The sequence below is a fragment of the Aspergillus foveolatus genome (assembly GCF_047715535.1).
Source record: "Aspergillus foveolatus strain CBS 279.81 unplaced genomic scaffold BDW70scaffold_2, whole genome shotgun sequence".
NCBI classification, from domain to species: Eukaryota; Fungi; Ascomycota; class Eurotiomycetes; order Eurotiales; family Aspergillaceae; genus Aspergillus; species Aspergillus foveolatus.
Genome location: NW_027396066.1, coordinates 1,136,707 through 1,162,407, shown reverse-complemented (window position 1 = coordinate 1,162,407; position 25,701 = coordinate 1,136,707). Strand labels below are relative to the sequence as shown.

Sequence of the window (25,701 nt, the reverse complement as noted above, 5' to 3'; positions counted from 1 at the left end):
ACATCATTCTCCGCATGATTCAGCGTCCAAGGGATTCCTTTCGAGAAGTAAAATACATTTAATGTCGTTTAGAAGGTACACCGACATAGATGCTCGCAGCTCATTCCACGCCCAGCGGTCTGGGTTGGTTTGTATCTGGTTGCCCCCGCGTTCAGGTATATCGATTCCCCAGAATTAAGGGTCTCGACCCTGAATCGTAAAATTACGGCAGGATGCGGCCAATCGATGGCCCCTGAACAACGGCCTAATCATGATGAGAGCGTCCGAGTGCAATCGCTAAATTTTTTCCGATCAGCTGCACGAATGTCGGGACTTCACATCGTTAATGGCAGGTGATCTAGGGTCCATGTAGGGTGTGGCCTTGCTCTGCGCTTATTCGGTTCTATTATCGCCTTACTAGCCCTGTCTTGTGACGTGGACAGCGGACAGAAGAGTTCTATGACCTGTCACTGTTTTATATAATAATTGACAGAAGGTCTCCTAGAGTCCAACAGCCGCACGAGGTCGGTTATCCTTATTTACCTTCTGGAACTGCTGGATCAGTCCAAGAACCCCTGCGCCCCCTACTACATCATCTACATTTTCCTCCGCGTCTTCCTCATCTACTTCGCCACCTGATTTCATCCCCCACGAGTCTTCGACGTTACTGTCGCCAGCGCCGAAAGCTTCGCTTGACCCAGAGTTTGCATGTAGTTGCCCTGATTTTCGCCTAGGAGCAGGGCGACGCGCGGCTGTGATAGACGGCTCATTATCATCGATGATCGATTCGGACACGGGAGCCGGTGGAGGACGGCCCAGACGTTGACGATGATGTGGTGCAACGCGGTTTGGGGTTCGGAACCCTGATGCTGATGGCTGATGATGCGGGTCGAGGAGGAGCGAGGGGGCAGGAGATTGAGTGTCACCGACGCCGAGAGCTCCCAACCGAGTGGCACCCATCATTGATTGCTGGCCGATAGCTGCAGAAGCCTTGCTAACGCGAGCCTGGATCGGGTCCTGTCGGTTCCCGATGTTGCTAGCGCCGACAAATGGTGGAGATCCCAAGGATGGGAACGTTGGCGGAGGATGGAACGCGCGCTTGTTTGCATTGGTAGCACGAGGATTTCCGCCGTAATTATCCAAGAAACCGTAGTATGAAGCGAGCATTTTGCCATCTTTTGTAGAGAAATAGTCCACACGAGGGTCCTGCCGCGCGTCGCGCTGGTTGATATGCCCTTGTGGGATAACATTTGTGCCCTTTTTGAAATCAAACACAGCGAAAGAGCAAAGATAGCCCATGCCGTCGACGTGCACAGTGAACTCCCGGAAGAAGTCGATAACACGTTCGCTGCACTTGGGCAGACTGAACCACAGGATGAAGGGCGTAAAAATCATGCTCAATATCTCTTCCATGAAGATGATGATCTTCATCTGATACAATACAGCAAATTCTCTCCGAACGTCATCACTGTGCAATTTCCCTTTCCAGTGGCTCGGAAAATAGTGAGTGAATTGGATAACTTCGAGTAGAGCATACTCCGGATCGAATACAAGCGTTTCCTCGGGCACCATTCCCCGAGCAAACGCCCAGACAGAGCCAAAGACACCAAGATAGAAGAGAGTCGTCCGATCGTGCGTTAGCTCGAACCCAAGAAATAACTCCGGATCTAGGATAGACGCTAGAGCTAAAACAGAGGCCAGCGCTCCTGAAATGAAGGCTACAAAGCCAGCAACCTGGACGGTCTTGTCTTTTGGAAACTGGTCCACGTAGCGGGTCGCATACGGGTAGGACAAGTTGATTCGCTTCTCAAAAAGATGCCATAGCTCGTTGAACTCACGAAACTTCCATTCGGCGAGTGGCGTGTACTGGCGTGAGGAAAGCTGTGACGGGGAGGTCTTGAACTCGTTGAAATATCGGAAGAAATAATGCATCATGAAATAGACGACGATAAAAGGCGCTATGAAGATATTCAAGATGCCATAAAACCTGAAGCGTCGTCGCAAGCCATCACTCAAGGCTTTTCGGTGGGTATCCTTCAAGAACAATGGTCGTACTTGGCCTTGTTCATTGAAAACATAGTCCATAATGCATAGATTAATATTCCATTCCAGGATACGGGAAAATAATTGTCTGTTCCGCAGAAACGGTATTGGAAGCGTTAGATCTAGAATATCCTTGTTGATCAGAGCGATCAGATAGTTTTCTTTGCGCATCAAACGGTTTGCAATGTCGTGAGCATCCATTCGTTGTTTGGATTGACTGCCCAATAACCGCCGATTATATGCTGATACAGCGCCCGCAGTAGCGGGGTTGGCGTCTCTCAGCGTCATTAGACGACTGACGACTTCTTGCCAGGAGATTGTCTGAATCTCGGTGTCGGATACCCCGAGCAAGTAATGATAGAAATCGTGCATGTTCTTGAGCCTCCTGACATCCAATATTAATTGGAAGACCTTTCCAATCCAGAAAAGGCAGAGCAACCAAAGTAAAAAAGTAGAAGATGCGGACATGCGGCTGGTACACTTTGAAATCAGTATTTGGTCTAGTGATTTGCTGGTGCGAACGAGACGGTAGTCGATGCAATTTGTAAGAAACGTTGTAAACCCCACGACGAATGCGAACGTTCTACTGATCATCAGCCACAAACTTGAAATGTCAAAACCGCAAATGGACCTGGACGCACAGAATGCTCAGTAGCCGGTTCAACAGGATAGACCAGATTCCATTTCCCAAAAAGTATGTATAGACTTCTTTCAAAAAGTTATCCAAGTTCTCCACATTCGCCCACATCCACATTGCTTTCTCCTTCGGATCTACCAAGGCCATATTAGGGTGACCGGCTGACCAAAGGCTTCTTAGTTGGTTCCGTCGAGGAAGATCGTGTGACGGCCGCTGATCCCTGGTGTTATCCCACCGAATGTGTTCGCGACGAGGAGAACGAGCAGAGCGAGAAGGCTGCGGGTCGGAGAAGTGATGCGAAGGCGGAGGAGGAAGTCGCGTCCTCAGATCCTCATCGTCATGCTGGCCTTCCATCAGGAGAGACGCGGGGACATCGTCATCGTGGTCATCGTCAAGGTCATCCTCGACAAACTCGGGCCGGGGTGTTACTGAACGCATGAACCTGGGGTTACTGGGTTTACGCATGCGAGGCCCGGAACTAGCTGAGCGCTCCTGAGGCCCTCTTTGTGCGATTTGAGGCGTCAAGAACGTATCGCTCGGGCTCGAAGATCCCTCCCGAGTAGCATCAGCCATGGCTTCTTCGAGTTCACGATCGCTGAAGCGATTCCCCAAGTTGACATCATCATCATAAACCAAGCCAGCACGTTCCTCTACGTCCGACGCATCGGAATCATTGTCATGTTGGCGTATCGTCTCGTATACTGACTGGCCGGTTTGGGGAAGCAAGCGAGACAGGACGTTCGAGGCCATCATGTTGGGCTAAAGCCTACCTGAGCAGATCTTCCTATCATCAGCATAACAAGACAGTATGGGTATATGTTTGCGGCCTCAAAGCCAGAATCATTCTCAGATGGCCGTCATCAAATGATGTAGATGGTAGATAGCGAGTTGCGGAGATGCGACAAACGGGAGCTTATCCAAAGGGTGATGGTGATAGAACTAAACGTCGGGAACGGATGAAGGTTTGCCTCCCCGGCTTTCAGAGACACCGATGGTCAAGTACTGTCCGTTATAGTATCGTGGCAGGTAACAGCAAGTGGCAGCTGATAAGGCTATGAGCAGCCTTGATCCCATGACATTGATAGAAGCTTGGGAGCCGCAGCTGTGGGCACGCGGATTATGATGCAAGCTTTAAGAGCCTTACAGCCTGAGGCACCAGGATCATGTGATCGGGTTGGGGTTACTACGACGACTTCCAGGTACGGTTACTATCATAGACCTAGTTACCCAGTAGTGTTCCGGTAGTGTTGGCTCCTAGTGGTCTCTGGTATTGGCCTTGCAGCTATGTGGAGGTGTGCTGCAGGTCTATCTGGTCAATTTATCCGTTCAGGGACCAGGATCCTAACAAGCTTTACCGCTGTTTAGTACGGGTGAGGGGTCGGCTGGGTTATAGAATTACAAAAATATGTACTCACAGCGCCATATCGTACGAGACATTGGAATCCTTCGATGATTCTACGTGCAATTCCGATGGAAGCAGGGTGCGTTTGGTCTTTCTAGAAGGCCGGAGGACGGCGAGGTGCCCAACTCAGTGTACTGTTGAATCAGTCATCACTTCTAAACCCACCGGCCTGAATCATGTTTGGCGGTCGGAAAAAACAGGTTCATTCGCATTCGTAAACAAGTGGGAACAGTGACCGTGATTCTTGTTAAGCAGAGGGGCCGATATTCGCCCGTCAACAAATCCACTCTAGTAGACTACCCCAGCAATCCCGCGATGACTTGCAGGTTGCAGGCATCCTGATGATCTTAAGATGCACTGGCCATCGCTGTTGGAGGCCAGTATGAGTCCAGACCAGCTACGAGACTAGGAATTGAGCCTATCCCTGTCCAAGCGGTGCGATAGCATCAAATAATAATGGTTGTAAGCCGAGACTTCTCCGGGAGGACGCTCGGAGAGAAGGAAGAGAAACAGAGTTACAGAGATGTGGGAGCTTCTCTGCAGAAGGCGGCGTGATTCGACCGCCAGCAGGAGAGAAAAGGGCCCTTGATAGAGAGTGGGCTCCAATGAGAGCGATAGATCTACTCTTTCGACACACCGACTCAGGTGTTCGTTATGCTATCGTCGCTTTCTGTTAGAATAATAATTAATTCATAAGCACCATTCACTTTTTGTCCTTGGTCACGGCAATTAGATCGTTCTAAAGATCGTAGTAATCAAGAACAATGCGAGGCTAGCATTCTAGTACTTGAGAATGGAGAATCGAAAGGGTGGACTTTCTCCGTACACGCGGAGAACTCGTCGTGCTGAGCAGTCTATCCCCACGACTGATTAGTGGTGTCGCTATCCTGCGCCCATCTCGTTCTCTCCAAATCCTGTCGTCTCTCTCGCTCATGATCTTCCGCTCCTCCCCACCTTTCTCTCCTTCTCATACCCGCGCCGTTTGTGTCCTCCTCTCGCTTACCCAGAACCCGATAACCGAAACCCTCTGTTGTACAAAACAGAAGAAATCTGAAAGTACTAACTCCAGAAAGTACCTACTAGGTACTGCCACCCCAGGATTTCGTTCTGACGTACTCCACGTACTCCGTACGATCTGCAGTCCTTCCAACTCGCGCGGTGAGAACGGAATCGAAATCAATCGAGCAATCGTCAAGGCGTAATCAGTTAACCTGGTACGACCACACGTTGGGCAAAGGCCAGAGCTGGCTGAAGAGTGAACAAGACAGGCAGTACGGTCCCCTTCTCCAACGGACAGTCCAATGATATCACGCTGCTAGCGGGCGGTTGAACCAGCCCAGACAGACCGTTCCGCCGTGCTTCCGTACCACTTTTTCTCTCCTCCACACTCTTCCCCTCCCCAAGAAGCTAATCCGCTCTTCCCATAGCTATCTAGCAACAACACCGCCATGCGAAATTGACTGTTCGACAACAACTCAGCCACTTCAGTGTTGTCAACGGCTTTTGCATCCGTCGCCCTTTGAATCTTCTGACGATTTGCCTCGCTGCCCTCTTACCTCAGCCGATACGACGGCCCCCTGAACCTACAGCCTCCCGGTGGCCCGTGTCGTTGCTTCAGCTCCCATCTGTACCCCAGAACGCCCGGCCTCGACCGAATGTGCGACTTTATCAATCACCCCCTATCCGGACTCCATGCGTTCATCTAGCGACCCATTGGACGACCAACGCTCTCAATTGTTCGAGGTCGGCTGCGCATTTTGTGTCGGGTCCCAGCCTGCCGCTGCAAGGTAACGTAACCAGACTATATTCGATATATGTGCTTTTGCCTGCTTGCGTCTTGTAGCGACTTCTCCTGGAGCGTCGCTGCCGCCCGCAGATAAAGATGGAGTCGGAGAGCTCGAACGGGTACAAGCGGAACTCAATGCACCAGGGAGCTTACAGCCGTCCGGTGGAACGTAGGCCGAGCAAGAAGTCGTCGTCGAAAGACCGCCACGGCATGGTATACCCGGACAGCTTCAGGGAAACAACCATCCGGACCGTGACCCCTGACTCCTCGGAAACTGGGAACAATTCGCCTGGATCGGAGACGGAGCCTCTCCCTTCTAGTGCTGCACCTTCACCGCGTGCTGCAGCCCGAATAAGAGGCCCTGAGCGAGAATCTCGACTCGACTATAACTTATATTACTCCACAGGGGATGAAGATGACACACATTTGGAACTGAGGAGCCAGCGGGCCCGATCTCGCACTACCACCCTGGACGACCAACGAAGCGACATATCGTCAAGTTCCTTTTTTACTCGTACGCGAAATCGCCTGGGCTCTATCAACACGACCCCTCAGCCTAAGAATGCGGAGGATCAATCGGCATCTTCCATCGGTTTTCCGTCTATACAATCTCCCGTATTCTCTCCCCGAACCCCCAGCCGTCCACGGTTGAGCAGGTCTCCTGGAAGCTCGGGATTAGGGTCTTCGTCTTTGTCGAATACGGATAGCTCCAAGATATTGCAGCTTATGAAGACCACGTGCGGAAGAATGCATGGTATTCTCTCTTTCCGAACATCATCCACCACTGCTTGGTCTTCAGGTTACTGTGCTATCAATGTCGCAATGGGCAGTCTGATTTACCAAGCGAAAGGCGAGCCAGCTCTGGCAAAGACACTGATCCCAGACTTACGTGGTTGTCAAGTTCGCTCTCTTGTGGATCCAGAAACGCGAACAAATTATCTCAGTGTTTCTACCTTCACATCAGGTCTTGGGGTGGAATTGCGACCTCACGTGAGTGAGACATTCGACTCCTGGCTCGCGGCCTTACTATGCTGGCAGCCAATACGCCCCAAGGGCGTGCAGAATAAGATGACGAAGCCGCAGTCTGTTACGATGATTGACCGTCGCGTGGTGGACCGCCGGAGGAACTCTGAAAGTACTGCTCAAAAAGACGCCGCCATCATAAAAGTAGGCAAAATGCTTCTCTGGGATAGGCCTAGTGCCTCAGGTGTTCGACCGTCTTCTGGTCGTCGGATCTCAACTTTCCGGCAGCAGCGCGCTCTGTCCTCGTCCTGGCAAAAGGTGAGCTGCACGCTGCAGGAGAATGGCGCTTTTCGACTTTTCACCGAGTCCGACATCACACTCGTGACCTGCATCCAATTATCTCAGCTGTCACGCTGCGCAATCCAGAAATTAGAATCTTCTGTTTTGGAAGATGAATTTTGCATAGCGATATACCCGCAATACGCAGTGCATTCTGTGTCCGGATTGACCCGCCCGCTTTATCTCGCGTTAGAGACTCGAGTACTCTTCGAAGTGTGGTTTGTGCTGCTGCGGGCCTTTACCACACCGGAACTGTATGGCCCGGCGAATCCGCCCGAGGATGACACTGTAAAGACACCAGGCTCAGTTGACTCTGGCAATGCCAACATAACATCCCTTACCGATATGTTCAGAATCGAAAGGATGCTAACTGTCAAGGTAACCGAAGCGAAGATGTTCGGTAATAAAGGCGTCGATGAGACGCCTAGGAGTCGTAAACAGTCGCGGTCTCACTTTAATGCGGCCACGGCATCCGCAACCAACGATTACTACACGGAGGTCCTTCTAGATGGCGAGATTCGGGCGAAAACTGCTGTAAAGTACCGTACATCCAATCCCTTCTGGCGAGAAGAGTTTACTTTCAACGATCTTCCGCCGGTTCTTTCTCAGGCTTCCATAATGGTGAAAACTCTCAACCCAGCACAACGTGATTGGTCGTTAGTGGCGCATGGTACATATGCATTGAACCAGGACACAAATCCAACGCGTCTATTGGATGACGTTGAGGTATCTTCTCAAGACGCCATGTGTGGAAGGGTGGATATCCGACTCGACGACCTAGAACCAGGTACGGAAACTGAAAAGTGGTGGCCGATTTTGGATGATAGGGATCAATGTGTCGGCGAGATGTTGATGAGAGCTCGGATGGAGGAGACAGTTGTGCTCATGTCTCACGAATACGCACCAATGTCCGAAATTCTCCACTCGTTTGGTAACGGCCTCACTGTCAACATGGCTCAGATTATGTCTTCGGAATTGAATCAGCTGTCTGAAGCACTTATGAATATTTATCAAGTGTCAGGGTCGACGGTCGAATGGATATCCGCGCTCGTTGAAGATGAGATCGATGGTATTCACAAGGAGTCCACGGCCAACAGACTTCGATATACATCGCGGCTCCATTCCAACGACACCAGAGAGCACGGTCAAGATAGAGAGGTCCTAGTTCGCGATCTAGGACGCACTGCAACGTTAGAAGCGAATCTCCTTTTCCGAGGAAACTCGCTTCTCACCAAAGCTCTTGATTTCCACATGCGTCGGCTGGGCAAGGAATACCTAGAAGAAACGATTGGTGAACGGCTATACGAAATCGATGAAACCGATCCTGAATGCGAAGTTGATCCGTCTCGGATACATCGGGCAGACGATCTCGAGCGCAACTGGAAAAACCTGGTCAGCCTTACTACGAGTGTTTGGAAGTCCATAGCTAGTTCCGCCTCACGATGCCCGGCGGAGTTAAGACTTATTTTTCGACATATTCGAGCTTGTGCTGATGACCGTTATGGCGATTTCCTCCGCTCAGTCACGTACAGCAGTGTCTCTGGATTCCTCTTCTTGCGGTTCTTTTGTCCGGCAATCCTGAATCCGAAGCTCTTCGGATTGTTGAAAGGTAAGTCTACATTAATTTCTCTGCGGCTGTGACACATTACTGATGCGCGTCTAGATCATCCCCGACCGCGCGCCCAACGCACTCTGACACTGATTGCCAAAGCCCTACAGGGCCTAGCCAACATGACAACGTTCGGAAGCAAAGAACCGTGGATGGAGCCGATGAACAAATTCCTTAACAGCAACCGGAATGAGTTCAAGACATTTGTCGATTCCATTTGTGCAATCCCGGCCGATCGCCCGACTCCCATCGTCACGCCATCCTATGCCACTCCCATCCAGATTCTCGGCCGTCTTCCGCCACCGTCGCGCGAGGGGTTCCCCAGCCTTCCTTTCCTGATCGACCATGCACGAAGCTTCGCCAATCTGATCAGAATATGGCTAGAAGTTGCGCCAGGCAGACTTTCACAACTGGAAGAATTAGACCCTGCAGTTATGAGATTCCATGAGATTGCTATCCGCTTACAACAGAGAACTAAGGAATGCTTAAGCAGAGCGGAATTGGCGGAGCGTCCCAGCGGCAACCTCGAAATTAAGTGGGAAGAATTGGTTGACTCTCTGGAGCGTTCTGTGACACTTTACGAAGAAAGCTCGTCCAAGCCTGCTACTCCGGCCGCGGCGCCTTCTTCAGCGCCCATCTCCGAAACCATCATGCCATCAGCGGCGTCTTTTACCGGAAGCCACCGCAACTCCATCGGATACTTTGCCACTCGGCCGTCCCTCCCGCGGCGTTCAACTGATTATGCTCCTGAAGCCGACGAGGAGACCCCTCCGAGTTCCTCTTCTGCCACTTGGGACCAGAGCCGAGTGCCTTTTTCAATACCAAGGTGGTCTGAACCTCGGGATAGCACGGGGAGCTCCAAAAACTCTTCGACATATTCGCTTGAATTTCCCGATGCTGCCAAGTCCCGTAGGTCTAGTATGACTAGGGAGACAACGAGTAAATACCGGAATTTCTTCGATTTCGTGCCTGCACCTTCCAGGCGCAAGGGCAAAGACCGCGATACCAACCAGCAGCAGTCACGCGAAGAGCTACGGAATGAATTCTGACGACGATCACCACCATCCCATAATTACAATTTCTACAGCTAATGCTCCGCACTCACCTCCTGCCGCCGCCGCCGATTGAACCCATGTGGGTCACCTAAAAGCATAAACAGAAAGACAGACCGACCTAGAACAGGTCTCTGTCAACTGTCTTATAACATTTGGTGGCTTAACACTTGCTGTTTTCTGCATCTTCTGGTGTATATGCTTTAGTTCTCGGCTAAGGGCATTCAGTCCTCAGCCGTTGCCGTTTCGCATCTCTGCCATATATGCTCCTCACGATTAACGCTCTTTCCTTCCATGTCTCTCTTCTACTTCTACTACTCCTCTTTCTCTTTTGAAAGCATTTTCTCATGGTGTTGATACCCTGTTGTGATGGCTATTCTGTCTATGTCTGTGTCTTTGTATGTGAGTGTCGCATAGGGATCAAAGAGCCCTTTTCTTGCAAGACTTAGTCTTGCAGGAAAAAAAAGAGCTGTGGGGTATTCGTTTTCATGGTCCATATGAGTGATGCCAATGCTCTTTATTGTCTCTTTTGAACACTTTGCTGATTGTGGACAGTGAGTGGGTGGCTCTAGATCCTTTCTGTTGTTGTGTAAATAGCCCACGAATCCCCATTGTTGGCATAGACGAAATGAGCATTTGACTTATGGTTAGACAATTTGTTTCCAAGGACTCTTTTGCCGCGGTCGTAATCAGTATTTTCGCTGCGCTCATTCTCGGAAAGAGTTAGGGTTGACGGAACAGTAAGGGTTTATAAGGTTCAAGTCTTTACAAATATCCAAGTAGATAACTCGATAGACTCGTTCTCTTGAAGATAGGTCTTGTACGGCGGGTGACGGTATAATTGATATATACTCATTTTACTCTGTACTCATGAAATTACTAATTACTCTAGTTTCTACATTCTGCCAGATCCTAACGCGCGGTTAAATATTTTGCAAGATGGAAATACCGTACAGCCTTAAGTTCCAGGATTATAGGTACGGCTTCCAAATCTTCTTTCTCTCCTTGCCCTCACGATATTGCCTCCTAAACCTCTCAAGCATCCCGTCCTCCCCTAACAATTTACGCATAGCCCTCCGATTATCGGGGAAATCCCACCATGGCTGCTCCGAGGTCTCGCCCGACTGACGCTTCGCGAGGTCTTCATTGCGCTCGCGCACGATACCCTCAAGTATATTGATCGTGCCGATGTTGGGCTGCGCACCAGTGACTTCCATCTCGCGGCATAACGCAATGACCTCGGGGAAATCATGCGTGACGCGCCAGTGGAAATAGAGCATGTCGTTGAAGAGGCTGGTGGTGAGGCCGAGAGTCGCGGATTCACGGCCAAGAGAGGTGATCGTTGCGCGAAATTCGCTGATGAGATGGGAGTCGGGGAAGTGGAGGTTCAGGAGAACAAAGGCCGTGCGTAGGACTTTGGGGTAAATTGCTACCACGACGGGTACGATGGGGATGCAGGCGGGGATTGAAAGCTGAGGTGGGAATTCAGTTGCAGTATCAGACACTGTGGAGGTAGTACGGTCGGCGCCATGAAGTACAGGACTTGCATTATCTGAGCATGTCGCGGATGCAGACGCAGCGCCCTCATTACTGCTTAGGTGCTGGACCAAAGAGAAGACTTTTTCCTGGCATACCTTCCAGAAGCCCTCATCTGTCGTGTTTTCAACCGCGGCGTGAAGGGTCGAGTCGATCTTCGCAGTCTCTCGCTCAGCGACTAGTTCAATAGCCCTGGCTAGGGTCAACTCGTTTGTTCGAAGGAGCTCCGCCAGCGCATCATTGGTATCCGGTAAGTGACGCTCGCTCTCCTGGTTTTGCACGGCACCCCTATGTAGCTCGCCAAGTCTGGCTTGTTGCCCTGACGCTGTAAATGTATCAAGGCTCTGTTCAGCTTCACTTCCGAGCCTTTCTTTGCGCCTTTCCGTTTCCTCCCTCACCGCTCCCGTGGCCTTGTCACTGGCTCTGTGTTCGGGCGGACCTTGTAGATTCCTCACATCCCTCAACACTGCGGCGAATATGGCGGAGATTTCCGCGTCCGTTTCCTCCGGCTTTGCCTGGGCTGACTCTCCCGACGATCCAGGTTCGTGCGCCAACTGTTCTGGGGTCGGTCGCTTCTCAGGGTCAAGCTTTGAAATGAGGCCGGCAAGCGCTCGAGTCTCGTGTGTAGTTAAAGTTGGTTTTCGACCCAACTTATCCGGCCGTTCTTTCTTTCTCCATCGTCCTGCCTGGCTAGCAGGCTTGGCTATGATGTCGGCTTTTCTCCGTAAGAAGCTCCTCCGGGGAGCAGGGGTAGAGGCGGGCGCGGTGGACTGGACTTCTTCGTCTGCGCCATTGCTGCCGGATTCTAGAGATTTATCACTTTCGGCGTGGGTGTGTGGTTCAGCAGAATCGGAGCTGGGGTTATCGGAGGTTGAATAGCTCGAGCCGAGCTGAGGTCGGAACCGCAATGGACGAGCAAGAGTACGTGTTTGGTAAAGGAAGGGAGCAGGAGAATTGCGAATAGCATGAGCCTGGGCCAGCCAAGTCAAAGCTATGCGATGCTGTAAGTTCATCTTCGGGCCTGTCAATTGTTGGGACCCCGGCGGACTTTTTCCTGAAGAACAATTTAGATTCAGTATGCGCACGTGACCACGTGGTTGCCTGTACGCGTTTTCGCATTTTGACTCCCCGAAGACTGAACAACTGGCACCCCACTCAATACATCCTTTCGCAGTCGATTGACTTTTCTACACCTGTCACTATGGTTAAAGAGGAACTTTCCGAATTTGAGAAGCAGCGGCTCGCCAATATCGCCGAGCGCGATGCGCTTCTCAAGAAGCTCAGCCTCGACGCGCAGTCGGCAGGTGTCTTTCCCTCAAATATGCCGAGAGGCACAACTGCGAATCAATCGAAGCCGAAGAAGAAGCCCGCGCCGAAAGTGAAAAAGGAGGAATCGACACTTCCCCGTCGTACATCGTCGCGATTGAGGGGCCTTGCGGCGGACAGCGAGATTGCGAAACGCAAGGCGGACGAGGAGTATGATCGCAGGCAAGAGGAGGAGAGAGCGAAGAGGGTTCGGAAGTCGGACTCTTTCTCTTTCAATGATATATTTGTGTCGGGCCAAAAACTGTCCGGAGACGCTTTAATCGGCGTGGATGTAGTCACCAAGGGAGTCGCGGTCCCGTACCAACGGACGTTTGGAGAGGAGGACATCAAGTCCACGGATGACAAAGACTTGAAGGCGCTGAGAAAAGAGATGAATAGTCTAAGTCTGTGGGAAACATGGGAGCCCAACCGTATGAACTCATCCTGCAAGCTTATTAGACAATTGCTGAATATGGACGAATACAGGCATTAAGATAACCCCTGAGCGAATCTACTCTATGACATTTCACCCGTCAGAAGCCAAGCCGGTAATCTTTGCTGGAGATAAAATGGGCCATCTAGGGATTCTCGACGCATCTCAGGAAAAGCCAACATCAGCTGTGAAGAACGAAGACGATGAAGACGACGACGACGACGACCCTGATCCGGTACTTGTTACGCTCAAACCCCATACGCGTACCATCAGCTCGATGACCGTTCACCCTTCAAAGCCCACACATCTCTACACTGCAAGCTATGATAGTTCTATCCGCGAGCTGGACCTCGAGAAAACATCATCAGTTGAAAAGTATGCACCTGAGTCCACGTCAGACGACGTCCCCATCTCCGGCCTCGACATGGCTGCCGGTGACCCCAATACGATCTACTGGACAACCTTGGATGGCGCATTTGGCCGGTACGACATGCGCACCAAGCGACAGAGCTCCGCGACGACCTGGCAATTGTCAGAGAAGAAGATTGGTGGTTTCTCCCTTTATCAAACACACCCGCACTATGTCGCAACGGCCAGTCTCGACCGCACCATGCGCCTTTGGGACATCCGGAATCTCTCCCATACCGATCCCACACCTGTCGGCGAACACCAGAGTCGCCTCTCGGTTTCACATGCCGCCTTCAACTGCGTCGGGCAGATCGCAACGTCTTCTTACGATGATACGTTGAAACTGTACGATTTCAGCTCCAAAGGTATCTCGTCCTGGAAGGCGGGACACATACTTGATGAATCGGAAATGAAACCCGATACTGTTGTACGGCATAATTGCCAGACAGGCCGATGGGTTACTATGTAAGCTTTCTATTTACCCCCCCCCCCCCTCCTTACTGAGACCTCGCCACTGTCATGCTAACATCTAATCCAGTCTCCGCCCGCAATGGCAACTCAACCCACAATCAGCCATCCAGCGATTCTGCATCGGGAACATGAACCGCTTCGTGGACATTTACAGTGGCTCTGGCGATCAACTCGCGCAGCTGGGAGGCGATGGTATTACAGCTGTCCCCGCGGTAGCCGTATTCCACAGAAGCAAGAACTGGGTTGCCGGTGGGACGGCAAGTGGGAAGATTTGTTTGTGGATGTAGGGTGTGGACAGGCTTCTTTCCCTTCATCATACTGCTCTACGTGGCAATAAACCGTGAATTAAGGTTGGCTACTTTATTTTGTTCAAGCTAATAAGTGCTGGATTTGAGGTATTGCATTAGCTCTAGTTTTAGCCAGAAATGCGGACCATTGCCTTAAAGCGAAGACAGAAAATGGATATAATATACAAGCACAGTCCTCAATGCTCAGTCCACACAAGGTGGTACATACAGATACATGGATTCCGCCAGCTTCAATTGCCTTGGACCTCAGTTTAGATCTTCAACCCCCAACTCCTTCCCAGCCCAACAGCCGTTGATCCCATGAAACCAAGGCATTGCTTCGCACCACTGAGTTTGCCCCCAATGGCCTTGCTATCCTCAACCCGCCGCGTAACGAACGCCTCTGTTGCCGAGAGATCGGGGCTCGAGTCCCGGGTCATTATTACTTCCGCGGAGGCGTAAATGGCGCTGACGGAGAGGCGTTTCGTGTACCAGGATGCGTCGACCGAGGTGTCGCCGGCTAGGTGGAGAATGTCTGAGGAGAGGGCGTGGAGTTCAGAGAGGGAGAGGGGGATGTTGGAGGGGTAAGACATCAGTGCTAGGGCCTTTTTGCTAGTTGTCAGACTCATTTCTAAAATGATAATGAAAACGGAGAGACGCACGTCCTGCCACTGATGCCGTATATCTTTGTTCATGCGCAACCGTTCCATAATCAATGCCTTTGTCTTATCCTCCACAGAAACTTGGCTTGCCGTCGACAGAAGGCCATTCTGATCAACCGCTGCACGGAGGAGACCTCGTCGGCTGGCAAGCCAAAAGAGGATGAGATCGAATTCGCCGCGCGGGAGGAGCTGCACCGAGACATCTAGGAAGCCAGTGTCGCGAGCGCCGAGGGTAAGGGCATCCTTGGTAAAGCCATGAGACGGGACATGCTTCAGGGCCGCAGTGAGAATAGTTGTTTGGGAGTTTGTGTATTCGTGCGATGGAAGTTCAGGATGATGGCGGGAGTGGTAGGGACGGTGGGTGTGAAGAAGGGATCGAAAAGCGGCGGGTTGACGGCGGTGCGGTTGCTGGGAGACTGCGGTGATTGTTGCGAAAATTGACTTTTGGAATGAGCAGGAGAAGACCGGGTTACTGCATGCGCGCAGGGGCTGAAGGATTGGACGTGCCATGTTGGTGTGGTGAGGTGTTGTGTTGGTGGTTGTAAGAGTGTTCCGGGTTCTGAAAAGGGTAGGCATCGGATGATTAGACGGTTTCTGGGACGCTCGCCTCTCTCTCTCTCTACATATATACTCCGCAAGCACAAACCGATATACCGCTGCGACACATACTCGCTTTATAATAGCAGCATTATTATGATTAATACTATATGCCTATTCTTGAATAGTCCAAAACCAAAACATCGTACTTGATGTAATTCTGAAGTAGAGCTCTGACCAAAAAAAAAAAGATATTGGTAAGACTGGGGTTCGAACCCAGGTGACTCTCGTCAGTGGGGAATTTAATTTAGTGTTAACACTTAAATCCACCGCCTTAACCACTCGGCCATCTTACCAAAGTGACACCCTTTGTGGGTATGATTGCCATAATATGGATTATTCTTCGTCTATCCTCATTTCTTTTCTAATAAATGATTTACTTTGCTTAGAAGCCCAGCTGAATTGACGGCAATTGCTTTTCTTTCTATGTGTTGATATCCAATGATAGATGTCTTCGTTTGAATAGACTGACGGTTGACTGTTTTCTACGCAGACAGTCAGAGTTGCCTGTCAATGTCCCCTTCATTATTCTAACACAGATTAAGAATCTTATCTGGCAAGCTTTAAAACACTCCAATTTCTCCAATTCCGAACCATCCACCTCTTCTCTCCTCTTCTCCTCGCCAATTGGATCTTTCTTTGTTGTGAGTTGCGGGAGGATCAAGATCCCAGACCTTTTCTGGCGTCAAATCAAGCATCGTCATCCGCCTTTCTTGTCTCTCTCCTCCATCATCTCTCTTCTTCCTCCCCTTCTGCCCTTCAGCCTCTCTGTTTGGACTCCTCCGACCGCGTCTTCAACATGGGTATGTCTGCATCTTCCCTGCGTGTTTCGTCTTCTTCATTCTTCTGCCTCGCGTCGCATCCATTGTACCTACCTACAGATCATACTTTCTGATCTGTTTACATCTTTTGGTTCCTCCATTCCCCAGCCTGGTCCCTCCCCCACCCTCTGCTAATTGCTACCCTCTATTATTATTCTCCCGTCTTATTATTATCCCCTCCTTCTAAAGGCTTGGCTCCATCGATTCTCATCGAGAGCTGATGTGACGGGGACCTTGGGCTGCATTCGATCCTCCTGCAAATTCCTCTCTCTCACACTCACTCTGTGCGCGTGCGATTCTCATCATACATACTTTCAACCACTTGCTCTTGATCATACTATTCCCGACCCGTCGACTCCAACGCAGCCGGTTACCTTACTGCTGCATCTCGGATTCCCACGGGAACACCAATCACACTTGTGGCGTGCGTTCTTCCGAGCTGTCTGTCAGACACAGCTACACAGCTCGACTGTAGCTGTGCTTTCTTTTTCGCTGCCTTCCCCTCCCTCCCCCTTTCGTTCCCCGCTATTCTCCTCGTTGCCTCAATCCTTTCTCTTCTCCCTCCTCTCCTCTCCTTGCCTCCCTTCCCGTCCTCTGCTCCGTTTGTGGTGCTGTGCGTGTATTATCCTTACCACTACATTCCTCGTTATTCTTATGGTCGTTCTGCGGTCGCTCTGTTGCTCTGTTGTCTCTGTTCGAACGCACTAGACTAGTGGCTTACATTGAAGTGAACTCCAGCCGACGTCTATCGACCATACCAAGTAAGTTACTTCTTTCGTTCTATCCCCCTCTCGCTTGGCAATATTCTTTGTGTGCTTCGTTTATATATTGCGACATATCCTTCATCCCTCCCCACTGCCATCATGGACGCGGCTGGCGACAACTTGGTCAGGGGTGGCGTTACATCGAGTTTCCCATGCCACGCACACTGGCGGGCAGTGATCTCAATTAGCGCTTCTCTTCTGCGGTCTCCATGTGCTTCCCCTTTGTTGCAATTGTACAGTTCGGAACCTCTGCGCTAGGGCCGCTTCGGATGCGCCCTATCCCCCGGGTCCTCCTGCACCTCATCATTATGGATCTCCTGCCCCATTCTCAGTCACATGACTTCAACTCCGAAATCGCGCACCCAAGCTTTACGTTGCGCAGATCGAAGTCGCAGATTCGCAGCTTCCAGTCATCCTAGCTTCTTCCACACTCGATTCTCTCTCTCTGGTCCTTTCTTTGATCTATCTTCATTTACCTGACCTTCATTGTTTCGCCGTCTTAATGCCTTACGGCGACTACGAGTACGATACTGACCGCGCACAGCGTGAGAGGTCTCGATCCCCTCGTCGTCGATCTCGCAGTCCTCGACGCAGCCGCCGTTCGTATTCGCCTCGCAGTCGATCTCGCAGTCGTGACCGCGACGATTACCGCCGCAGCGATCGCCGTTCTCGCTCTCCTATGAGTGCTGCTCAAGGCCCATCAGGAGGTCATTCAGGCTCGGGATACAGTGGACGCGGTGGTAGTTACCCGCCTCCACCCAGGTCATTTGAGGATCGAGCAGTCGCCAAAGAACAAATGATGCAATCTGTGCGCGAATCGTCCCAACAAGACCGTCGGGTCTATGTTGGAAACCTTTCCTACGATGTCAAATGGCATCATCTAAAAGATTTTATGAGACAGGGTGAGCAGGGTCATATCGTGCTGGCAGGGCATTTAGTGTTTTATGGGATTGGAATATGTGGCTGACTTTGGGGGTTTTTTCCGCGCCATTTTACAGCTGGAGATGTCATCTTCGCCGACGTCTTGCTTCTTCCTAATGGAATGTCGAAGGTGGGCGCCAATGCGTAGCGTGACTGGTTCTTCCTTTATTTCATTTGTTTCTGGTTTCTTTTCACCCCTGTTGGTTCGATTTGCTTGGACTGTTTGGGTTGACGGGTTGGGCCTGGCTGTCCGGGATCATTGTAGGGATGCGGGTGAGTTATGCACCGTGACTATATCCAGGTGTCGCACAAGCTGACCATGCACAGGATTGTGGAATACGCTACAAGGGAGCAAGCGCAAAATGCTGTCAACACGCTCAGCAACCAGAATCTGATGAACCGCCTTGTTTACGTCCGCGAGGTAATTACCCCTTTTTCATAGCCTCGGCTTACGGAGGCTAATTCTCTTCCTACTGTTAGGATCGCGAGCCTGAACCTCGCTTCTCAGGTGGTCCTCCGCGTGGAGACTTTGGTGGCCCCGGCCGTGGTGGCTTCGGAGGCTATGGCGGTGGTCCCGGTGGCGGTGGAAGACAGCTCTACGTCTCCAACGTAAGTCTTTCCATCCCATTGACTATGCCGTAATGCCATCTACTGGGCATAATTAATGATGTTGCAATTGTTAGCTCCCATTCAACGTTGGCTGGCAAGATTTGAAGGATCTTTTCCGCCAAGCAGGTAAGACCAGGATGCAGGTCTGATTTTGACAGCCTTGGCTGCTGCCTGCCATCTCCCCTCCTTTTCAAAGCTCAAATTCGATCTGGTATTGACCTTACGTTTGATGCAGCCCAGCAAGGTACCGTGATTCGTGCCGATGTCCATACCGACGCCTCTGGCCGCCCCAAGGGCTCTGGTATTGTTGCCTTTGAATCGCCGGACGATGCCCGTAACGCTATCCAACAGTTTAACGGCTATGATTGGCAAGGCCGCACCCTCGAGGTGCGTGAAGACCGGTTTGCAGGCTCAGGACCTGGCATGGGCCGCGGTGGCTATGGTGGCTTTGGCGGCCGTGGCGGCTTCGGTGGCCGTGGAGGTTTTGGCGGCCGTGGCGGCTTTGGCGGTGGCTTTGGCGGCCGTGGAGGTTTTGGCGGTGGTTATGGCGGTCCTCCTGGCGGTCCTGGGTTTGACGCTGGGCCCTCGGTCCCCCCCAACCCATTCACCGATTATGCTACCTCCGGTGGTGAGAAGAGTGACACTATTTACGTTCGCAATGTGAGTATCGCGAGTACAGAACAAAGCGGCCACAGCCACTGACATGCAACAGCTACCCTGGTCCACATGCAACGACGATTTGGTTGACCTGTTCTCGACTATTGGGAAGGTGGAGCGCGCCGAAATCCAGTATGAGCCTAACGGCCGCTCTCGTGGCACTGGTGTGGTACAGTTTGATAACGCCGATACGGCAGAGACTTCAATCGGTATTTATCTCTCTCCATTGTGCTTCTAGATTACACTAACATAGCTGCAGCCAAATTCACTGGTTACCAGTACGGTGGCCGTCCCCTTGGCATCACCTTTGTCAAATACTTGACCCCGCCCCAGGGTCCGGTCGACCCCATGGATGATGCCCAAGCTACCGGTGGAATCACCCAGGATCAGATCATGTAATACTAGCGTGTTTCCCTGCTTTGCTTCAAAGGAGCTTGAAAGGTTCAAAATGTCTACAAAATGCTATTCTGGCTTTGGGGATTTTGACCGGTCCTTGCGATCTGTTCTTGAACTGTTCCACTTGCTTGTTGTTGCTATTTATCCATCTCACTATGCTCATTCATTTCATAATGCTCGCTGTATTCCGGGTCGACCAGTTTGTGGGGTAACTGGGTTTGTATTTGCTTTCATTGATTATTTGATGCCAGCTACCAGTATACGTAACCTGCCAAGTTTCGAAATCTTCTCTACTTTCGTTCTTCCCTTGTGCTTCTCGGAAAGAGTATATTAGTAGTATATTAGAGACGAGTGTCTCGAAGGGTTACTCCATAGGCCTTTACAGCGACTTGGCCCCAGATACCCTTTAATTGCTTCTCATCCAACGCTCTCCGCTCCAAGACACTAGTAACAACCCGACTCCAGCGGCTCCAGGTGACCAGGTTTCCGCCACCTCCTATGTTGCAGACCGGCCAGTCAGAGCCGAACATGACCCTTTCAGGCCCAAAGACGTCAAAGACAACATCCGTCCATGGCTGAAGCTTGTCGACCACAGACTCAATATCTGGCTCGAAGCCTGGAGAGAGGGGGGGAAGTTCTGAGAACGCGCCCGAGAGCTTCATATATGTTGCCGGATACTGAGCCATGGCTGTGACCTGGGTCTTCCATCGTGCGAAATCGGGGTGGGTTGTGATCGAGCCTTCAGAAGTAGGCTGGAGACGAAGATTCGGTTTACAAAGATGATCTGTATTGTACGTAAGTCAGCAAATCATCACAAGGCACCAAATCAAAACTCTGATTCCGACGGCGATGTTGACGTACTAATCACAATCGTGACTTTATTTTGCTCCTCAACGCCCTCATAAACCCTCCTCATCATCTCAACCGCCTCCTCAAGCTGCCAAATCCCACCCTGCCTCGCATCCACGCCCAAATCGAAAGTCAAGCCTTGCCTCCCCAACCATTTCAACCCCTCAATGAATGCCGGCTGCAGCATAACGCCCGCCGGTTTATCCTGCACCAAATACCGTACGCCTCGTATCTTACGCCAAACCTCTTCTGAGCCTGCTCTCTCCTTCACTAGCGCCATATACTTCTCCAACGCATCCGGCCCTCCAGGTACAGGCGCCCACGGGACTATCCCCAGGCAAAGATCGCGATCTTCAGCATTGTGACCCTCTCCCGGAAGAGGTGTACCGCTTGCAATTCGTGCGAGGAGCGAAACTTCATCGAGGGCATGGGTCCAGCCATGCTTTCCCGTCTCCAACTCTTCGAACGATGAGAGGCGGTCAGTTTCAAGAAATATAAAGCCGCGTAAAGATGTGGAGGATTTCACTGCAGATCGATATTCGTCGACTGAATGTTGAGATGCCAGTGGATTGTTGGGTGTATACCAGGCTAGTGTGGGAAGGTGGGATTCAGGAAATAGATGGATGTGCGAGTCCACAATAGGGAAGGCCATCTTGAGCAGTTTCGTGTCCAGAGGTCCAGAAGAGGTTTTATTTCTGGTTTAGACATGGTGAACAAGATCGTCAGGATGCTATGACCATATAAGAATGAGATATCGGGGGTATTTTCGCGGTTGATCTATATTAGCCGTTGCCGTCGGGTGATTTCAGACCGAACTGGCCATGGGCATTATGGCTTGACATCATTGGCATAGACTTGCTCAAAAGCAATTCATTATATAAATGAGTGATCCTGGGAGTCCAGGGTACTCATCTCGACGCGATATAAGGTCAGGCCTTGTCCTGGACATTGTCGTGGTTTTGCTACGGTTCCTCCTCCTTGACCCCGCGTCTTCCCCGCCATCCCATCGACAATTCGACACCAAGTTCCGCGGTGTTTCCTTCCAACCTTCAACCTGTCGGATCCCATTGGCGAAGGCCACATTATGAACACTCTCAAATCAGCTCGTTGACTCTTACGGACTCAGAGACTATGAAACGCGTCTTATTTGATCTACCGTAACCGAGGCTGTTCCACCACGGCACCTCCTCGGCCGCCAGCGCCCCTCACGCTGCCTCGAGACTGATTGGATGAATCACAATACCACGTTCCATGAATGCGATGTCCTAGCTTAGCTGCGTCATGCTGAAACTTCGCTCTCTCAGACTCCTGCCCTGGGCTGGCCTTAAGGCCCACTGCTCTCTTCTCCTTGGATCAGCCACTCTTCCCTCCTGAGCGGAGATGCCCTTTCCCCTCATTTTCATATCAGCAATCAGACTACCTGACTACTTCTAAGATTATGGTCAGGCTAGAGATGATAGTCGACTTGGCGTTACGTTGCTCTGGTCTGGGATAGCTATATAAAGAGAGGCTTATCCTTCCTCTACTTCTTTCACCTTCTCACATTTACCTTATCAACGACACAAGAGAAGCCCCGCGAAATCTGTCAGAATGGCTGCTCCTGAGATCCCCAAGAAGCAAAAGGCTGTCATCTACGACAACCCCGGCACCGTCTCTACCAAGGTCGTCGAGCTGGATGTCCCTGAGCCCGGCGACAATGAAGTCCTGATCAATCTGTGCGTGCCCTGGATATACCTGTTACTCTGGAGGATTGGGATATTCAAGTCGAGTAAAGTACTGGCGTGTACCGATTTTTAACGTTATGACATTGTAGCACTCATTCCGGCGTTTGCCACTCAGATTTTGGTATCATGACCAACACGGTATGCACTTAGTTCCTGTCCTGGAGTCACATCAAGGGCGAACCACATTCTAATGGATGATACAGTGGAAGACTTTACCCTTCCCTACTCAGCCCGGACAAGTTGGTGGCCATGAGGGCGTTGGCAAAGTGGTGAAGCTAGGCTCAGGCGCTGAAGCATCAGGATTGAAAATCGGAGACAGAGTCGGTGTCAAGTGGATTTCCAGCGCCTGTGGGCAGTGCCGTACGTACAAACACCATAGACGCATTATAACGCAAAACCCACTAACAACGGCAAAGCTCCCTGCCAGGACGGCGCCGACGGCCTCTGCTTCAACCAAAAGGTATCAGGCTACTACACCCCTGGCACATTCCAGCAATACGTGCTCGGTCCAGCGCAATACGTTACCCCAATTCCCGATGGCCTCCCATCAGCCGAAGCGGCGCCTCTTCTCTGTGCCGGCGTCACAGTCTACGCTTCCCTTAAGCGCAGTAAAGCCCAACCAGGCCAATGGATCGTCATCTCCGGCGCCGGCGGCGGCCTTGGCCACTTAGCCGTCCAGATCGCAGCCAAGGGCATGGGCCTGCGTGTGATTGGCGTGGATCACGGGAGTAAAGAAGAGCTCGTCAAGGCGTCAGGCGCCGAGCACTTCGTGGATATCACCAAGTTCCCAACGGACGATAAATTCGAAGCCATCTCCTCGCACGTCAAGTCGCTTACAACGAAAGGTCTTGGTGCGCATGCTGTCATAGTTTGCACGGCATCCAATATTGCTTACGCTCAGTCTTTGCTCTTCCTCCGGTACAACGGAACGATGGTCTGCGTGGGTGTCCCCGAACACGAGCCGCAGGCTATCGCAAGTGCGTACCCAGGCCTGTTTATCCAGAAGCATGTGCATGTCACTGGGTCGGCTGTCGGAAATAGGACCGAAGCGATTGAGACTATGGAGTTTGCGGTGAGGGGTGTCATTAAGGCGCACTTCCGGGAGGAAAAGATGGAGGCCTTGACTGAAATTTTCAAAGAGATGGAGGAGGGGAAGTTGCAGGGGCGGGTGGTGCTTGATCTTTCTTAGTAATTCTTAGCTTGGATGCCCTACATAGCCTGACTTGTTATGTTTATTTCAATGTTAACTTCTCTTGTTAACTTCTCTTGAAGGATGCTCTTGTTAGTCAACCCGTTGTCTTGTTCGAGCCCATAGCCGTTGTGCCTGGCTTAGGTCTAGGAGATAGGCTCAACCTTAACGGGGCAGTATACGCAGGCAGTATATGGGCCGTTTACTGTATACTGAGTCTGGAACGTTGGTTAAGGTATGTCAATTCGGTCAAAACCAATTACGTGTCTAACGGTCGTGTATTATTCAGTCTTTGAATGGGCAGCAAAGAAATAACCCATGAGTGCTCTAAGCATTGTATCTTATGCACATGCAGGGTATCAGCATAAAAGCACGATCAGGTGCGCAGAATGATTGGTCTACAGCAACTGCAAGTTCAGCCATATGCAAAGTAGCAAGTTTCATCTAACTCTCTTTCTCTCGCTCTCATCTTGGGTCTCACCACTCCGTTTCCTAGTGATCCCAATTCTCATATCCGTCCCCCCCTCGGCAACACGAACAATCGCTGCCAATCTCACAATAAACCCTCTCGGGGCCCGATTCACTTCAACCCTCGCTAACACCGCACCTAACCTCTCCCGGAACGGATACAGAACTTTCCCTGATAAATCCGCCAACGCATCAAGGACAAAGTGGCCTTCCTCCTCCTCGCCGTCCGCAGATCCAATGAGTTGGTGGTATAGGTTGCGCGAGTCCCCGTCGTCTTCGCCGTCCGCAGACCAGTTGGCGTTGGCTGGCAAAAACGAGACGCGGCCGTACGGATTGTCGGCCAGAGCGTCTTTATTGCGCGTGGATATGTCTTCGAGGATGGCTATGAGTGCTTTAGCAGCGCCCTGGAGGCCGTGAGGGGCGCGAACGTGGATATTTTTGTGGATGTTGAGAATGTTGGTCCTTAGGGTCTGGACGACTGCAGCCATACTCAACACTTTGCCTTTGTCTCCATCTTCATAGGGTCCTCCTAGTGTTCGGCAATACATGTCGAACTCGGAAAGAATGCTCCTCGATCTCGCGAGTATTTTATCGAAGTAAATCGCCGCACAGGCCCCCGGCGGCATAGCTTTGCACAGACTCGTGAAGACGTTGTCGTCGTGTACGGCGAGCTGGAAGACGGTTGCTTCCATATCTCCCTGCACCACGCATTGCTCCGGTGTTCTCCTTTTCGTCGGCGACAAGCAATTACAATCCGTATCTTCTGGCTCAGAATCAGACTCGACGGGTTCAACTCGAAACTCTTCCGGAAGGATCTCAGTGCTGAAAGCGGATAAAATATCGCGTACCCTCTGTGTCCGACTCATGCCGCCTTCTTCGACTTCTGAGCAGACATACGGCCAGCCGAGATGCTCTGCGAGGGTTTCTATGGTTGTTGTAGCGGACTGGTTGGAAAGGAGCTGCTCAATGCGCGGGAAGCCCTGCGCATGCCCGTCGCTCGAGAGGAGGATCTTTGAAGGAGCATTGGGAGGAGACGGAGAGTGCGAAAGAAATTGAGCCCGGAATTGGTCGAGAAGCCACTATAGGCCCCATCAGTCTCATTAGCGAGCCAGATCATTCAACAAGAAACGAGCCCTGACTTGCTTGCCGGATGCGAAATAAAACTCACAAAGATATGCTGACAAGCGACAGCATCTCTCCCCCGGAACGCGGCGCAGGTGCACGCATAACCATCACCGCTGCCATACCCGCTCGCAACGACATCATTCACTTCACCTGAAAAGTTCATTTGAGTCTGGCCCCAACCCAACAGCGGAATCCGCACGCGCGCCGTCTCTGCAAAAACAAACTCATAGCCCGCCCTTTTCCTCTCACAAAACAGCACGTCATAGGCTGTCGTCAAGCCAAGTAGCGCCCTAGCCTCTGTCTCTTGATCAAAGCCCGAACCGCGAAGGTCATACAAGAGGCCCGATGAGGCCTTGACAGCGGCCATGTCCGTCATGTTCGACGACTTCGCTCGTCCTAGCTCTTGCCCTCGCCCGCTTCCAACATCCGATGTAGTCTTCGACTCTGTTTCTGAAGATCCATGAATCGAAAGAGCGGAAAACTGCCCCGTGGGCGTGGACATTGAGGAGCTCTGAGCTTTGCTTTGCTTTTCTGCCGCTGATAATGCGTAATTTATCTGCGGGTGCCCTGACGGTTCCAGCGTACCAGGGCCAGGATTAGGGTACCAGAGAAAGAAGGGTACGCTGTAGGGTTTTGTGGATATTATTCCCGAAGCCGGTCAGGAACAGA

At 51.4% G+C, this 25,701-nt stretch overlaps 9 protein-coding genes and 1 non-coding gene across 10 annotated transcripts; 4 read left to right on the top strand and 6 right to left on the bottom strand.

The window, feature by feature from the left end:
• Positions 1–361: 361 nt before the first annotated feature.
• On the bottom strand, positions 362–3,728 carry atgI (autophagy protein ATG9). Its single transcript, XM_073735240.1, has 2 exons — positions 2,664–3,728; positions 362–2,605 (listed from the first exon to the last, which is right to left on the bottom strand). The coding sequence occupies exons 1-2, from the start codon at positions 3,410–3,412 to the stop codon at positions 481–483; spliced, it is 2,874 nt and encodes a 957-aa protein (XP_073600888.1). The 5' UTR covers positions 3,413–3,728; the 3' UTR covers positions 362–480.
• Positions 3,729–5,603: 1,875 nt separating this feature from the next.
• BDW70DRAFT_41365 (GTPase-activating protein BUD2) lies at positions 5,604–10,052 on the top strand. The gene is made up of 2 exons (XM_073743952.1): positions 5,604–8,758; positions 8,813–10,052. Exons 1-2 carry the CDS (start codon positions 5,944–5,946, stop codon positions 9,805–9,807), a joined length of 3,810 nt encoding a protein of 1,269 aa, XP_073600887.1. The 5' UTR covers positions 5,604–5,943; the 3' UTR covers positions 9,808–10,052.
• Positions 10,053–10,705: 653 nt separating this feature from the next.
• BDW70DRAFT_167699 (uncharacterized protein) lies at positions 10,706–12,394 on the bottom strand. Its single transcript, XM_073742300.1, has one exon. The coding sequence runs from the start codon at positions 12,357–12,359 to the stop codon at positions 10,782–10,784; it is 1,578 nt and encodes a 525-aa protein (XP_073600886.1). The 5' UTR covers positions 12,360–12,394; the 3' UTR covers positions 10,706–10,781.
• Positions 12,395–12,495: 101 nt separating this feature from the next.
• Positions 12,496–14,316, top strand: BDW70DRAFT_167695 (WD domain protein). The gene is made up of 3 exons (XM_073742299.1): positions 12,496–13,082; positions 13,138–13,957; positions 14,031–14,316. The coding sequence occupies exons 1-3, from the start codon at positions 12,548–12,550 to the stop codon at positions 14,248–14,250; spliced, it is 1,575 nt and encodes a 524-aa protein (XP_073600885.1). The 5' UTR covers positions 12,496–12,547; the 3' UTR covers positions 14,251–14,316.
• A 29-nt stretch (positions 14,317–14,345) lies between these two features.
• Positions 14,346–15,477, bottom strand: BDW70DRAFT_127240 (uncharacterized protein). The gene is made up of 2 exons (XM_073735239.1): positions 14,913–15,477; positions 14,346–14,855 (listed from the first exon to the last, which is right to left on the bottom strand). The coding sequence occupies exons 1-2, from the start codon at positions 15,420–15,422 to the stop codon at positions 14,523–14,525; spliced, it is 843 nt and encodes a 280-aa protein (XP_073600884.1). The 5' UTR covers positions 15,423–15,477; the 3' UTR covers positions 14,346–14,522.
• A 227-nt stretch (positions 15,478–15,704) lies between these two features.
• On the bottom strand, positions 15,705–15,805 carry BDW70DRAFT_t29. Its single transcript has one exon. It is a non-coding gene; the product is annotated as a tRNA-Leu (tRNA).
• Positions 15,806–17,474: 1,669 nt separating this feature from the next.
• BDW70DRAFT_41285 (RNP domain protein) lies at positions 17,475–20,092 on the top strand. The gene is made up of 9 exons (XM_073743950.1): positions 17,475–17,996; positions 18,093–18,145; positions 18,281–18,288; positions 18,343–18,436; positions 18,496–18,624; positions 18,699–18,750; positions 18,860–19,284; positions 19,337–19,490; positions 19,541–20,092. The coding sequence occupies exons 1-9, from the start codon at positions 17,597–17,599 to the stop codon at positions 19,678–19,680; spliced, it is 1,455 nt and encodes a 484-aa protein (XP_073600883.1). The 5' UTR covers positions 17,475–17,596; the 3' UTR covers positions 19,681–20,092.
• Positions 19,774–21,358, bottom strand: BDW70DRAFT_41315 (uncharacterized protein). Its single transcript, XM_073743951.1, has 2 exons — positions 20,539–21,358; positions 19,774–20,461 (listed from the first exon to the last, which is right to left on the bottom strand). The coding sequence occupies exons 1-2, from the start codon at positions 21,176–21,178 to the stop codon at positions 20,019–20,021; spliced, it is 1,083 nt and encodes a 360-aa protein (XP_073600882.1). The 5' UTR covers positions 21,179–21,358; the 3' UTR covers positions 19,774–20,018.
• Positions 21,359–21,409: 51 nt separating this feature from the next.
• Positions 21,410–23,463, top strand: BDW70DRAFT_127222 (zinc-dependent alcohol dehydrogenase). The gene is made up of 4 exons (XM_073735238.1): positions 21,410–22,241; positions 22,340–22,388; positions 22,454–22,610; positions 22,667–23,463. Exons 1-4 carry the CDS (start codon positions 22,117–22,119, stop codon positions 23,437–23,439), a joined length of 1,104 nt encoding a protein of 367 aa, XP_073600881.1. The 5' UTR covers positions 21,410–22,116; the 3' UTR covers positions 23,440–23,463.
• Positions 23,464–23,879: 416 nt separating this feature from the next.
• Positions 23,880–25,408, bottom strand: BDW70DRAFT_146960 (uncharacterized protein; the record flags this gene model as incomplete). The annotated part of the gene is made up of 2 exons (XM_073738650.1): positions 23,880–24,986; positions 25,076–25,408. 2 exons carry the CDS (start codon positions 25,406–25,408, stop codon positions 23,880–23,882), a joined length of 1,440 nt encoding a protein of 479 aa, XP_073600880.1.
• Positions 25,409–25,701: the final 293 nt, after the last annotated feature.

Coding starts and splice junctions, on each gene's coding strand:
- atgI (XM_073735240.1), bottom strand. CDS start 3,412: ATGATGGCCTCGAACGTCCTGTCTCGCTTGCTTCCCCAAACCGGCCAG. Junction 2,606..2,663: donor AACCGGCTACTGAGCATTCT/GTGCGTCCAGGT, acceptor GATGATCAGTAG/AACGTTCGCATTCGTCGTGG.
- BDW70DRAFT_41285 (XM_073743950.1), top strand. CDS start 17,597: ATGCCTTACGGCGACTACGAGTACGATACTGACCGCGCACAGCGTGAG. Junction 17,997..18,092: donor AAAAGATTTTATGAGACAGG/GTGAGCAGGGTC, acceptor GCCATTTTACAG/CTGGAGATGTCATCTTCGCC. Junction 19,491..19,540: donor TACGGCAGAGACTTCAATCG/GTATTTATCTCT, acceptor ACATAGCTGCAG/CCAAATTCACTGGTTACCAG.
- BDW70DRAFT_41365 (XM_073743952.1), top strand. CDS start 5,944: ATGGAGTCGGAGAGCTCGAACGGGTACAAGCGGAACTCAATGCACCAG. Junction 8,759..8,812: donor GCTCTTCGGATTGTTGAAAG/GTAAGTCTACAT, acceptor ATGCGCGTCTAG/ATCATCCCCGACCGCGCGCC.
- BDW70DRAFT_127240 (XM_073735239.1), bottom strand. CDS start 15,422: ATGGCACGTCCAATCCTTCAGCCCCTGCGCGCATGCAGTAACCCGGTC. Junction 14,856..14,912: donor TACGGCATCAGTGGCAGGAC/GTGCGTCTCTCC, acceptor ACTAGCAAAAAG/GCCCTAGCACTGATGTCTTA.
- BDW70DRAFT_127222 (XM_073735238.1), top strand. CDS start 22,117: ATGGCTGCTCCTGAGATCCCCAAGAAGCAAAAGGCTGTCATCTACGAC. Junction 22,242..22,339: donor AATGAAGTCCTGATCAATCT/GTGCGTGCCCTG, acceptor ATGACATTGTAG/CACTCATTCCGGCGTTTGCC. Junction 22,611..22,666: donor CAGCGCCTGTGGGCAGTGCC/GTACGTACAAAC, acceptor ACAACGGCAAAG/CTCCCTGCCAGGACGGCGCC.
- BDW70DRAFT_167695 (XM_073742299.1), top strand. CDS start 12,548: ATGGTTAAAGAGGAACTTTCCGAATTTGAGAAGCAGCGGCTCGCCAAT. Junction 13,083..13,137: donor GGAAACATGGGAGCCCAACC/GTATGAACTCAT, acceptor GGACGAATACAG/GCATTAAGATAACCCCTGAG. Junction 13,958..14,030: donor ACAGGCCGATGGGTTACTAT/GTAAGCTTTCTA, acceptor CATCTAATCCAG/TCTCCGCCCGCAATGGCAAC.
- BDW70DRAFT_167699 (XM_073742300.1), bottom strand. CDS start 12,359: ATGAACTTACAGCATCGCATAGCTTTGACTTGGCTGGCCCAGGCTCAT.
- BDW70DRAFT_41315 (XM_073743951.1), bottom strand. CDS start 21,178: ATGGCCTTCCCTATTGTGGACTCGCACATCCATCTATTTCCTGAATCC. Junction 20,462..20,538: donor TAAAGTCACGATTGTGATTA/GTACGTCAACAT, acceptor CGTACAATACAG/ATCATCTTTGTAAACCGAAT.